Source organism: Leptodactylus fuscus, chromosome 2 (genome assembly GCF_031893055.1).
Source record: "Leptodactylus fuscus isolate aLepFus1 chromosome 2, aLepFus1.hap2, whole genome shotgun sequence".
NCBI classification, from domain to species: Eukaryota; Metazoa; Chordata; class Amphibia; order Anura; family Leptodactylidae; genus Leptodactylus; species Leptodactylus fuscus.
In genome coordinates, this window is record NC_134266.1 from 31,890,392 (window position 1) to 31,905,332 (window position 14,941).

Below are 14,941 nucleotides of genomic sequence, written 5' to 3' on the forward strand. Positions count from 1 at the left end.
TGACCCCACAAGTCTTTGCTTATGTCTCTTACATCATTGCAGTGATGACATCATCCACTTTCTACAGTGATGACATCACATACATCATTCACTTCCTGCAGTGATGACATCACGTACATCATCACTTCCCTGCAGTGATGACATAACATAAATAATTCACTTCCTGCAGTGATGATATCACATACATCATTCACTCTGCACTGATGACATCACGTACATCATTCAAGTGACTACCACAGCCATGTATTGGCCTCAATGATCACCTCCTGTACATCCCAATATCATCCATTGAGACTAGTGATTGGCTGGTACAGACTCCTGTATCATGGACATGACGTTATCACTTCAGAAAGTAAACAGAAACCTAATCTCTATATTATCCTTAATTTAAGACACTATAATTATACAGTCAAGGAGGCGGAGCTCTCATATTCTTCATTATAACTGTGTGACAGGAGCCTGTCTGATCATTATTAGTAGCTGGTGATCTGGGTCTTGGATCCCCCCCCCCCCCCTCCAACTTATCAGATACTGATCACCTACCCTGCGGAAAACCCCTTTATGTGTTACTTTATCTGTACTCTGCTATGGATCTAATGATTGCTCAGTACAGCATCACATGAACAGCTAGAGCTAGCGCCATCTCTGCCTGCTGGTGACAGTGCAAATATTCTTCTGTCTATATTCTAATAAAACTAGATAAGGTAATACTTACTCAATAATAGGAACATTCTGAAATAAATTCATAGTTCTAGTGTTCCACCAGCCTTCAGATACAGGAATCAGCCAGTGGAAGTGCAGTACATGCAGCCCTGTCTACTGCCTAGTGGTGGTTCCGGTGAACTGCAGCACCACTTCTATTACTTCTATAGGACCGGCACTGCCCACATTAGCAGCTTCTGGCACTTGGGTCTGTGCAAGGTGTGGATGTTTTGAACCCCAGCAGATCAGATATTGATCGGTGAATTTGATTTGGGGCTGGATGACCCCTTTAAGACTGTCCCTTACTGTAATTTTAGCTTGTCAGGACCCCTGGGGATCAGTTGTTTCCCAAAGCAGGCGACTTTTGGATTTATGTACTAGACACTGCGCTGCTCGATTGCCATACTTTTCGTAGTGGTGGTTAAGGGTACTGCAGCAGTGTCCTATAGACTTGAATGGGTCACTGCTTTTAAAAATACAGCAAGTGAGCAGCAGAGCACTGTCATATAAACAATGCACAGAGGTGCGTGCTTTGGAAAAAATCTTATTAATACCACATGCCAGAGCCAAGCAAGGACATGCTCTGGTGTCTGCCAAGCTGCTTTTACCCTTATCCGCTGTCTCATGAAAAGACCTTATACTCCCAGGGCGTCCTCTCTGAGTATAGGGGAGTGCAATGAACAAGGTGGGTTATAATCCAAATTGTGTCTGCATATCTTTGTAGCAGAGTCAGAAGGATCAGAGCATGATGCATTAAAAGTCTGTACACACTGAGTGTCTGAGTCTATAGACTTTTGATGTGAGATGGGATAGATCACATAATGCCTGTCTGGAGCTTATATATCATACTGCTGATCTGCCAGACTTATAGTATACTTCTGTTTCCAACCTGCAGTGTTCACACAGGCAGGTTTTGATGTGTTTCTGCTGCAGTTTTATTGCAATATGTTTTACTAAACTTTAATTGATGTCCTGTTCTCAGAATAGGTCATTGGTTCAGGATCAGCAGGGGTCTTGCACCCTGGACAGGGGATCAGGAGGGGTCTGACACCCGGGACAGAGGATCAGGAGGGGTCTGACACCCGGGAAAGAGGATCAGGAGGGGTCTTGCACCCTGGACAGAAAGATCAGGAGGGGTCTGACACCTGGTAAAGAGGATCAGGAGGGGTATTGCACCCTGGACAGAGGATCAGAAGGGGTCTGACACCCGGGACAGAGGATCAGGCAGGGTCTGACACCTGGGACAGAAATCAGGAGGGGTCTGACACCCGGGACAGAGGATCAGGAGGGATCTGACACTCGGGAAAAAGGATCAGGAGGGGTCTTGCACCCTGGACAGACAATCAAAAAGGGTCTTGCACCCTGGACAGATGATCAGGAGGGGTCTGACACCCTGGAGAGAGGATCAGCTGTTTGAAGCTGCTCCTTGAACTCTGCTTCTGCTGTGCAGGCCGGGTGATGTCACATTCACTGGTCACATGGCCACGTGGCCTGTTCACTGTATATGGCAAATAGTGAAGACAAGTCTCAGTGCTTGCCCAGCTGATCGGCGGGGGAAAGGATCGGTCATCAATTATAAAGCCTGGAAAACCCCTTATTTTTACAATTAGATTTCTAGACATTACCTAGTTTGGGGGTATAATCCAAGAGCACGTCATAGTCGTCACATTTTTGCATGTTAGACTATTAAAGGGTTTGTTCACCTCTTCAAGATTTGCTATCAATAAAAGAACAATGGTCTGACACTCCGGGACCCCACAGAAAAGGTTGAAGCAAGCGATGTGACCTCTTCACTGTTAGGATGTAATTATATCCTCGCCCCATACAAGTAAAAAAGATGGGACTGTAACAGGGGCGTAACTACCATAGAGGCAGCGGAGGTGGCTGCCACAGGGCCTGGGCAATTAGGGGGTCCTGTGACAGGGGCCACTATTGGGGTTAATACTGTGTGCAGGGGTCACTATGGTGCATAATACTGTGTGCAGGGGCTACTATGGGGGATAATACTGTATTCAGGGGCCACTATGGGACATAATACTATGTACAGGGGACACTATGGGGGATAATACTGTGTGCAGGGGACACTATGGGGGATAATACTGTATACAGGGGCCACTATGGGGGATAATACTGTATACAGGGGCCACTATGAGACATAATACTGTATACAGGGGCCACTACGGGACATAATACTGTATGCAGGGGCCACTGATGGACATAATACTGTGTGCAGGGGCCACTAATGGACATAATACTGTGTGCAGGGGCCACTAATGGACATAATACTGTGTGCAGGGGCCACTAATGGACATAATACTGTGTGCAGGGGCCACTAATGGACATAATACTGTGTGCAGGGGCCACTAATGGACATAATACTGTGTGCAGGGGCCACTAATGGACATAATACTGTGTGCAGGGCTTACTAAGGGACATAATAGAGTGCGGAGGAGGGGGTCGGTCGAGGTCTTCGGTGTCGGTTGGGGGGGGGGCATGCCAAAAGTTCGCCACGGAAGGGGCCACACGGTGGCTCAGTGGTTAGCACTGCAGCCTTGCAGCGCTGGAGTCCTGGTGTTCAAATCCCGCCAAGGGCATAAAACCATCTGCAAGGAGTTTGTATGTTCTCCCCGTGTTTGCATGGATTTCCATCCCATATTCCAAAAAAGACATACTGATAGGGAAAAATGTACATTGTGAGCTCTATGTGGGGCTCACAGTCTACATTTGATAAAAAAAAAAAAAGTTCGCCACGGGGCCCCGCCATTCCTAGTTACGCCACTGAACTGTAATTACATTGCATGGGCGTTGTCATCAATAAAATAAGAAGTGGACAACCCCTTTAATGTTTTGGGATTTGTTAGTGATGCAGTGAACCAAATCTAAAGATATTCTTCGTATGTTCTGCATGTATTCTCACTAGACGTGACAACTCCCAAGTGTCCTGCATTTGGAGCTTCACTCCTGCTTTTACACATATCCCTCTGTCCTTCTTTTCATTCTAAATATTCATCTTTTTGACTTGATGAATAGGTTTACAGTAAATATATACTATATTGCCCCATAAAGCATTAGTCTGGCTATCACATTGAAACCAATAGTGAAAAAAAGCAGCCCATTCATTTCAATGGGGAGCGCACGTATGCCGGCTCCCATTGAAATGAATGGGATCTGCTTTGTACAAACTGATTCTGAACGTGTTTTAACGTTCAGAATCAGTCAGCGTATACTCAGTGTGAATGCACCACACCACATTATAAATAGCACCTAATATGGTATGTCTAGTTGTTCCCATATAAATATAATATGGGTCCGGACTGTCACTTGTTTGCTTTTTCCCCAAATCCAACACACACATACATTTCTGCCAAGCATGCATGTATTCTCGATAGAGAGGTGCCAAACAACTATGGTGACGGATTCCCCCATGAGACCAAAAAATTTGCATGTTGAAGTCTAGGCGTCCAAACCTTTTCTCCTAGACATCTGCCACTAGCAAACGTCTGGACACCATCTTACACAGTAGATTGTCAAGCGGTTCCACCAAGAATACAAATGAGTGTGGGAGGAAGGAATAGTGGCCGACAGCTGTAAAAGTGTACGACCACTTTTACTCCATTAAAGGGGTTGTCCCATCACAAGGATCCTATCTATACTGTTTGTTAATGTGAATGTAAGACTTTTCCTAAATACACTGCTTCAGCAAAACTGCTTTGTTTGGCCGCTATATTACTTTATTCATTTTTTTGGGACACATTCCTTGACTTATCTGCTCATAAGTCAAGTGATGTATCTGCTGCTCTGAGGGGGAGGGAGGAGGGGCTAAGTGCACGGGAGCGAGCCTGGGGGGGGGGGTAGTTTACCCTTTGGGGGGAAGGAGCCGCCAATACAGACACGGCATCCGCTGTAATAGAGAGGCGGATGCCGGGGACGGTTAGACGCCGGCACAGGTGCCTGCAACATCGCTATGCTTCTGCCCTGCATGAAGCCAGCAGCAGCAGGAGCCGGGTCACATTTTCACATATGCACAGCCAGCAGCGAGATGCCGCTGGCCCTGCGTGCACACTCATAGACCAGTCTAGCCTTCACAATGCGAATACAGACCGTCACCTGCTGTAATAGAGAGGCGGATGTCGGGTCTGTATTTGCATTGTGAAGGCTAGACTGGTCTATGAGCGCGCACGCAGGGCCAGCGGCATCTCACCGCTTGGCTTTGCATATATGACCTCGCCCACCAATGACGCAACAAAGCCGGAAGACAGAAGATTTTTCAACAACGAAGGCTGGTGAGTATGCGACGTGGGAATACCCCTTTAAACAGGACTTTTCACCACCTTCAACAAGTCCAGTTCATTTAATAGCTGCTGCTCCGCTGGAATTTTATCTCTATCCCCTGACACTGGCTGCCTCTCATTGCAGCTCTGAATCACGCCCCCTACCTGACACCGCCCAGCTGACATTACAGGGCTTAAAGAGGACCTTTCATTCAGTTCTATATACTGCTGGAAAGCCGACAGTGCGCTGAATTCAGCGCACTATCAACTTTCTCAATCTGTGCCCCAGGTGAAGAGCTAGCGGTGCCGGTACCGTAGCGCTTTACAGTCAGAAGGGCGTTTCTGACAGTCAGTCAGGAACATCCTTCTTCCCAGCAGCGCCTATAGCGTTGTACTGTGTGAGCGGGGAGGAACGCCCCTCCCTCTGCTCACAGTGCTCGTCCATAGACGAGTATTATCAGGAGGGGAGGAGGTGTTCCTCCCCGCTCACACAGCACAGCGCTATAGGCGCTGCTGGGAAGAAGGATGTTCCTGACTGACTGTCAGAAATGCCCTTCTGATTGTGAAGAGCTACGGTATCGGGACCGCTAGCTCTTCACCCGGGGCACAGATCGTGAAAGCCAACAGTGCGCTGAATTCAGAGCACTGTCGGCTTTCCAGCAGTATATAGAACAGCCTGTGCCCCAAACCATGAAAGGTCCTCTTTAAATAGCACATCAGGCAACAAAACTAACTGCTCTTGTTGCTCAGGAATGGTGGGGGTTAGAGAGAAAATTCCAACAGAGCTGGAATCAGAGTAGCAGAGACCTTTAAGGCTTTTTTTTTGCAGGTGGATTTTGACGCGGAATCCGCCTGCAAAACCGCCTCAAATTCATTTCAATGGAAGTCTCTAGGAGTTTTTTCCACGACATCCACGGCTTGAGACACCCTCCTGCTTAGGACCATTCATTCGGGCCTAATCAGGAGCGGGATGCAGCAACGGGATGCCAATGCACTGCAAGGTTTCCGCCGTGTGAACTTACCCTAACAGATGCTAAGAACTGGAATGGGTTTGGGTGGTTAAAGTCCCTCTTTAAGGGTTTGTTATGTATTTACTAGAGGACTATAAGAAATGTTTCCTGCAGTCTTAGAAGTGAAATTTCCAGCTCTCTTTCGTACAGTCTTTCTGTATAACCTTGAACGCTAAAGTTCAGCTAAATCCCAGCTATGTCAAGCTGCTTATTGGTTTTAAGTCTCATTGCAATTATTCCAGTTCCAGTATAATAACAGCAGCGAGCCCGGTGTGCAGGGTGTAAAATACAGAGGCCTGAGCTTATACATCACAATGTATCCGAGCGGCAAGGAGAGATTTATGAGTGTGGAAACCAGACTCCGGCTGTAAGTCACATTCAGTATTGATACCAGTCTGTTCTACTCTCCTGCGGGTTTCCAGCGTTGCCATTCTGTGGGATTGGCACGAGACACGGACTTGTAGTTTAGATTCACTGCTTGTGAATTATTCAGCAGTTTATACCATTCTGATCAGCCATTATTTAGAAGAAATGATCAATATCCTCTGCAAATATACACTAAAATTTTACTACAAAGGAATTTCAAGGCGGACATCTATAATTTTTCTTTGCAACTTCCCGTGAAGGATCAATAATCCATGATCTTTCCATAGAGTACAATACTTGGCTATCTTCATCAGTCCCAAGGACTCTGGATGGAGCAGCAGCGCTTATGTGCCTCCATTGCTCTATTGAGACAGGTAGACATGTGACCCTCGTGATCGGTGTGGGCCCCGGTGCTGGGATTCCTAGAGATTAGGTGCTCATCGCCTCACCTTTGGATAGATGCTAAATTATTTTTGAGGGACAGTCCCTATATAGAGGACCTTTCACAACCTCCACCAACTCCAGTTCTGTGTGTCCATCAATAGACACCGTTTCAGATTCCGAAGCAGTTGGAATTTTTCCTCCAGCCCCCACCATTCCTGAGCAATTGGTGCTGCTAGTTTTAACACCCAATATGCTGATTAGACTCTCTACTGTCAGGGAGACAATCGTGGGCAGAAACAGTCAGGGACCGCCCACCTGACAGTAGAGCAATGCATAGAGTTGGACTGGATGGTGAAAGCTCCAATTTAAAGGGGTTTTCTGGTCTCAAATCAAATTTTTATATTCATGACCTGTCTTGATTTTGATCTGTCAGGGCCCGACACCTGCATCCCGCCCAGATCATCTGTTCCAACAAATGTGGGGAATCGCTCAGGTAGATGCTTGTAGCAGTGCAGGAAACAGGGACACAGACACTGGATTGCACACAAGTTCAGGCTTTATTCATTTGTAGTGCATTAACTGCCTTTGCAAAGGCACAAATAACCAAAACAAAACCCTTCTCGGCTGAGAACTAACTTAAACATAAGGAAACTTTTCCCTGACTATACAGGGGACTGGCTATCAGTCTCCCACCTTGGCAACAACAACGGGTGGCACAGTACCTGCTCTATAGGTTTGATCTGGACAGGTCAGCTCTGTCAGTGTGGTGCCACACTTCCCAGTCTTCACACACAGACTATTATCAGGTCTTGATTAGTCAGCTGACCTCCCTGGTGTGGGTCTACACCAAACACCCTTTAGCTGCCTGCCTGGGACGTACTTGTCTTCCCAGACCACACCTTTCACTCTCTCACACAACCTACACATGTAGGATGCTGATAGTGGACAGAAGGTGTGTGTAGGATCAACACAGCAGCCCCATCCACTGCATAGTGATGGTTCATGTGAACTGCAGCTTTGCTCTTATTACTTGTATAGGAGCAGTGCTGAATGTGGTCCTTGTCCACTAGCAACTTCCAGCACCCAGAGGCTGTTTGAACAGATGATCCTTGTGGGGTCCAGATTTCAGGCCCCCACAGATCACATCTTAATGGTTATCGGTATAAAAATTCAATTTGGGGGGGCAACACGGTGGCTCAGTGGTTAGCACTGCAGCTCTGGAGTCCTGGGCTTGAATCCTGCCAGGAACAACATCTGCAAGGAGTTTGTATGTTCTCCCCGTGTTTGCGTGGATTTCCTCCCATACTCTAAAGACATAATGATAGGAAAAAATGAACATTGTGAGCCCTATATGGAGCTCACAATCTACATAAAAATTTTAAAAAATAAAAAATTCGATTTGGGGCCAAAAAATGCCTTTAAGACAGTATTACATAGAATAACACGATTACAAAGTCACTGAAGGTAAGTGACCGGATCACACACCATACAGTAGAAGGGATTGTAATTCTGAAACTTAATACATGGCATTAAACTTGCATATAAAATGATTGCACCCAGAAAGGAAAATACTGTTAATATTATTCCGCCCTAAAGTAACGGAGGTTACACTCAGGGCCGCCATCAGGAATTTTGGGGCCCCATACAGCCTAAGTGTCTGCCCCCCCCCCCCCCCGCCATTTTAAAACTACCTTATTTTGCGTCATACCAATTCTGTATTACATTTCCCTTTATTTAGCAGCATTACAAGGCTTAATCAGATTCTATTTGCAGGTAAAATCTGCTACGTTTGACAGCCCCTGTAGAGAGCCAACACCATCTATAAGAGCCCTCCTAATAAATCAGGGCTTATTCACATTGCGTTTTTGGCCTCCCTTGCCGGGATCCGTTGGTAACCAGTCAGAATCAGCTACCCACTTATCCCTGCACGAAGAACTGGCCATTAAAAAAAAAGGGGGGCCTGCAGTTCTCTGTGCAGGGATAAGTGGGGAGCTGATTGTGACTGGTTACCAACGTATCCCGGCAAGGGAGGCCAAAAACGCAATGTGAACACTCCTTTAAAGTGAAAGTCCCACCCCCAAACAGGCTGCTATGCTAGTAACATAGCCTACATCATTATTATTCTCCAGCTAAAAGCTTATATATTATATATTATTGCCCCAGTTCCCTCTCCGCAGTGCTGCACACCCGATGTCCCAACAATCCCCCCCCCCCCCCCCCGTCCACCCTCTAACATCTTTCCATTGCCCCCTGTACCCATACCTCCCAACTTTTGAAGAACCAAAAGAGGGACAAAATGTGCGGCGCGCTTTGCGCGCCGCTGAAAATTTAGCCCCACCCACTGTTATGTTGACTCCACCCACTCATTAATTTTCCATTTGCCCGCACACTGTATAATCCTCCTACAGTCACCCGTAAATTATATGTCCCCCCTCCGTCTCTCCCCCAGCTTCATATACACCCTTCATCTGCGCCCAGATTCATGTCCCCACATCTCTGCCCCCAGATTCATGTCCCTCCATCTCTGCCCCCAGATTCATGTCCCCTCCATCTCTGCCCCCAGATTCATGTCCCCACATCTCTGCCCCCAGATTCATGTCCCTCCATCTCTGCCCCCAGATTCATGTCCCCTCCATCTCTGCCCCCAGATTCATGTCCCCCATCTCTGCCCCCAGTGTCATGCCGTCCTCTCCTTCATCTGCCCCCAGTTTCACGTTCCACATTACACTTACCTTCTCCTTCGTTCCCCCGCTGCTCTCTGCGCGCCTCTCTCTCTTACTGGCGCACAGTTGTAGACGCGATGTGACGTCATCACATCGCGTCTACACTGCCGGGTTCCGCCTCAGCCGCATATGTGTCAGCGAGAGAGGCGGCAGCGGCGAAGCGAGGAGCTGACACAGGTCAGCTCCTCGCTTCAGCCGCGTATGTGTTCAATTCAGATCTGCGTCCTCTGGACGCAGATCTGAGTTGAAACAGGACATACAATGACTGCTGCCGGCGCCAGGGGGCCAGCACACGGTGGCGGGCCAAAACCGGCCCCCCCCCCCCCCCCCCCCCCATTTTTAAATTTGGCCGGGCCCCTGACGCCAGTAGCAGTAGTACTGGCCTATCGGCGGCCCTGGTTACACTGTGTGATCTGGCGGCACAGCCTGAGTAACAAAACACCAGATTTTACAGTTTGGACGGCCGTATGTTAGGCTAACAAGGGAAAAATAGCATTGTTTACTGAGAGAAGCCAGAACAGCCCATGTGTGACCATAGCCCTAGCTTTTCGCTCTCCCACTTACACTTTCTTGGCTCATATACTGTGCGTATTTGTGTTTAACTCTTAAGATGCTGTGTAATAACAGTAGGTGCTACTCACTAAATGCAGCTTAGGCGAGGTTCACATGATGCCTTTACTGTACTGCTCATGCAGCCATAACTCCACAGTACACTCTGCGCCATTCTGCGCCAATTACAAATGAAATTTTGGCACACACGCTAAGATGCCTTGAATCTTTCTCTAGTACTTGAAGAGGCTTCTGTATTAGTCGGAGTGTTATACTATTTATGTCTTGGAACTAATAAAGCAGATTATTTGACATTACACCTTATGGATGCTGCCATTGTGGTCAACAATGAAGAGGGCGCAGCACTCATCGGAACACTGTGGCACCTCGAATCAACGGATTGGTACAGTGCCTGGAGTAAGACCCCACCAAACTGATATTGACCTACCCAAAAAATGGGTCATAAATATTAAAATCTCTTTGAATGGGGGGGAAGCCTGAAGACATTGTTAGGCTGTATTCACACTGAGTAACGCTGGCGTTTTTTTGTGCTTATTTTTGCACATTATGCCGCGTTAATGCCGGTCAACGCCACCGCAAAATAACGCGGCGTTAACGCGGCGCTGTGTGCAAAAATAAGCACAAAAAACGCCAGCGTTACTCAGTGTGAATACAGCCTTTGGGTCCATTCACACGGAGTAACGTGCCGCGTGATGTGGCACATATACGGCATGTGAGACTTTGCGCGCCGTAAAAGCTCCCATTGATTGGAGTGAATGGACCCTTTATTCGGCCATTCCAATGACATTGTTATTGTGGACATTTAGGTGAAATCATGTTTAATGACTTATTAAAATAACACAATTAAAGGGGTATTCCCATGACGCTTGTTCACTAACCTGCAGGCTGTTGTGCTTTTTTCACTTCCTGCTTTTCTCGGCACATTGGTGGGTGGGGTTTCAATTGCACGGGATTGGTTGTAAATTACCACAGTGTGAAGCTGAAGTAGCAGAGCTGGATTTGAGTCAGTTTGCATTACATACAGAGGTAACAGACTCCCTATCTCAGCCCTTATCAGCCAAATTCAATTAAACCGACTGATAAGAGGTCAGAAATCCCGGAGCTCTCACCTCCCCTATCTTAGAAGCTCCGCTACTTAAAAGACACAAACAGCTCAGAGCTGCTCCCAGCCCCTCCCCCCCCCCCTGAGAGCAGGCAGCTACATCACTTGACAAATGAGCAGATAATCCCAAGGGCCATAGAAACAGAGTGTAAACAGTGAAGTGAATAAATTAAGATAGCGGCCAAACAAAGCAGTTTTGATAAAGCAATGCATTTAGGAAAAGGCTTAAATCCACATAAACTAGCAGTATAGATAGGATCCTTGTGATGTTACAACCCCTTTAATATGTTATTTGAGATAGATTGCTGTCTAATTTCACATTATTCCGCTAGTCATCCGAATCTCCAAGGTTCCTTACCCAAGGTCTTATAGATCTCAAAAAGAAAAGAGACACCGAGCAACCCGTAGTGCAGATCGTACTGATAGTGATAATTTCAGATGACAAAAAACAGGTCTTATAGATGCCTGAGAAGGTCTGAAATTCACCTCCTTTCCATCCCCAAGTTTCATGCTGTAGCTCTGTTTGCTCAGACAGGCTGCTGTGTTCAAGCACAAGCTCACCAGGAAGCGCAATAGGAGACAGTGAATGGCTATAATCTCCAAGTATCTAGACAACCCGAGATAATTGCCCCACATAGACCTGGGGGATCTGTTATCCCTTATCCATAGTATTGTGGATGACTCGCAGATGGGTGGAGGTCCGACCGCTTAAACCCCTACTGATCAGGAGAACAGGGGATTTTTCTTGTTCATTCTGAATGGAGCAGTGGTCGGGTGGTGTGTGCACCATTTTCAGTAAGAGCAATGGAGATTGCTGAGTGCTGTACTTTGGCTATCTCCACTGCCCAACCACATGACCACCACTCCATTCAGAACAGGGGACCAAAATCTCCCATTCTCCTTCTTGGTGGGGGTTTGAGCAGTCAGACCCCTAATGTTATCCTGTGGATAGGGGATAACTATCCCAGATAAGAGAACCCCTTTAAAGATGTAGCTAAAGGAGTCCCAACGCCATCTCATTTTAGTTAGTAGAGTGGACTTTAGTGTTCTCATCACCGGAGATTGTGCGTCTAGAGGACCCTATTTGCTTTGTAAGTTCTTTGCTTTAAATTGAAGGACATTCAAATCCGGGTCACTTGTTAGTACGGGTCAAGCGTCTACAATTACAGTGTACAACATAAATGTTCTAGAATTTGTCAAATAAAGGAATTTTTCTCTGACCCTGTGTGCGGGATAATCTCCTTTTTATAACACCAGTTTGTCTTTGCTCTTGTTTCTAATTACACTAGGTCTGCCATCCATGCCCTTCGTCCCGGAGGATCGGTGGTGTATTCTACATGCACATTATCCCAGGCAGAAAACGATGCCGTGGTTTCCAATATCTTGAACTCTTGTAGAGATGTCGTCCCCGTGGACCTGAGTGACATGGCCAATACGTTATCTCACGAGTTCACATTTGCAGCACATGTAACTCATGGACTATTAGTTCTTCCACATAAAGGAAAAGCCTGGGGACCTATGTTTGTATCTAAGTTGCTAAAACTTTAGTTCCAGTTCTTGTGGTCAGCATAAATGGATGAACTGCACACTAAACTTAACAATTTACACAAAAATGTTTTTTTTTTTTTTCTTTCTTTTTATCTTGTTTTGATCTTTTATATTATTGAGGTCCAATAAACTGAAATTAATGAACTGTGCACTAACTGAACTTAAAGGGGACCTTTCACCACCTCCAACATGTCCGGCTCTTTACATCAGTTAACAGGCGATGCTCCACTGATTCCGGCACAGTTGGATTTTTCTCTCTAGTCTCCACTGTACTGTCAGGAGGGCGGTGTCAGGCAGGAGCAGGCAAGGGGTGTGATTCTGAGCTCTGACACTGGCTGCCTCTGGTTGGAGCTCTGAGTCTCACCCCCTGCCTGACACCGCCCCTTCTGACATTATAGAGCTTATATACTATATCAGACACCAAAACTACCTGCTTTTGTTGCTCTGAAATGGTGGGGGGGTAGAGAGAAAATTCCAACTGTGCTGGAATCAGTGGAGCGGCAACTATTAGCAGATGCTAACAACTGGAATTGGTGGAGGTGGTGAAAGGTCCACTTTCACAATTAAAAAAAAAATCTTGCTTATCTTGTTTTAATCTTTCATATTGCCCAGTAATCTGTTCATAGAAATTGAGTATGCCAGTTGTCAAGGTAGAGCCATCAAATATTTAAGGAATTTGCAATGTAAAGCTAGTGGTCCAATTCATACTGTAAGGTATAGCTGATATAGTGTGGGAGGTTCTGATAATAGAGGATGTAAGTGTTAGGTCATTGAGTGAACGGAGAACACGGATGCCCTCATCTCTGTCTACCGCCCAATCCGTGTTCTCCGCTCACTCAATGACCTAACACTTACATCCTCTATCATCAGAACCTCCCACGCTCATATACAAGACTTCTCCCGAGCTGCACCACTTCTCTGGAATGCTCTACCCCGGACAATCAGATTAACTCCCAATTTCTATAGTTTTAAACGCAAACTAAAGACACATCTTTTCAGACAAGCCTATCACAATTCCTAATGTCAATCCTTCCGTACTATAATTAGAATCCCCAAAATTTAACCCTCCTCTGTCCCCGCTCCCACATTTCCCCACATGATATGATGCCATTTCGGGCTAACTTTATAGGTCCAAGCTCCATCCACATGTTAAAGGACACAACTAGTGACGGCTCATAAAGTTTTATGTTGTAGTAACCTCTATTACAAAAGTGTCTGACCTCTGTATAAGCAATGCGGCCCCTGCTACCTCTTGTGTCACCCCCCCACCTCATAGATTGTAAGCTCTTGTGAGCAGGGCCCTCAGTCCCATTGTGTGAAATGACTTTCTTTGTAATGTATCTTTCTGTCTGGATTTGAACCCTACAAATTGTACAGCGCTGCGGAATATGTTGGCGCTATATAAATAAAATTTATTTTTATTATTATTATTATTGTGCATGTTTTGTGTCAGTTATAGAAAGGTAATAAGTTACTCCCAACTATTTTCTTCACTTGTTGATCCAGAATAAAATCAAACTCATGGGGTAGTCCTTAAATTAGGAAGACAAAAGCATCAATAGATCAGATCAAAATCTAAGATTGTGTATGCATACACTGAATAACTACTTTATTAGAGACACCCATATAGTACACACCAATACGTCACCAGCCTGAGCTATTGACATCTAAGGGGGAGTTCACACGGAGTATTCTGGCTCGTCATTTGGTCCATAGACGCAAAATCACGGCCGCAAAATAGTGCCGCGTGTACGGTACCGGCTCCCATTGAAAACAATGGGAGCGTATACGGCCCGCAAATCCTCCCGCGGCGTCTACGGACCAAATGACGAGCCAGAATACTCCGTGTGAACTCCCCCTAACAGGGAAAAAAAAAAGTTCTTGGAGGTGCAACCTAGGCCCCTCCCCTTTCACAATAGGCCCCACCCTTTTTCTGCATAAGTTGTAAAAGTGTCTAAAACACTTCATGATTATAGAGATGAGCGAGTACTACTCGAAACTCCAGTTTCGAATAGCATGCACCCATAGGAATGAATGGACATAACCGGCAAAGTCTGCGTGCTGGCCGCTTCTATTCATTCCTATGGGTGAATGTTATTCAAAACTGCCGTTTCGAATAGTACTCGCTCATCTCTATATCATGAATATGGTGCATGGCATATTAGACAGTTTTTTTGGTGCAAATTATGCAAAAAAAATTTTTTATTGTTACTAACTTGGCTAGGTTCACACATGCACCCGGTCTCCGTTCAGGTTTTCCGTCCC

The 14,941-nt window shown here is 46.1% G+C and overlaps 1 protein-coding gene across 1 annotated transcript in view; it reads left to right on the forward strand.

Moving 5' to 3' along the window:
* The window catches only part of NSUN3 (NOP2/Sun RNA methyltransferase 3), a 47,924-nt gene extending 33,821 nt beyond the window's left edge, over positions 1–14,103 (forward strand). The window contains exon 6 of the mRNA XM_075263561.1: positions 12,418–14,103. Coding sequence (XP_075119662.1) covers positions 12,418–12,676 — 259 coding nt within the window. The 3' untranslated portion in view covers positions 12,677–14,103. The remainder of the gene's footprint in view (positions 1–12,417) is intronic.
* The last annotated feature ends 838 nt before the right edge of the window (positions 14,104–14,941 follow it).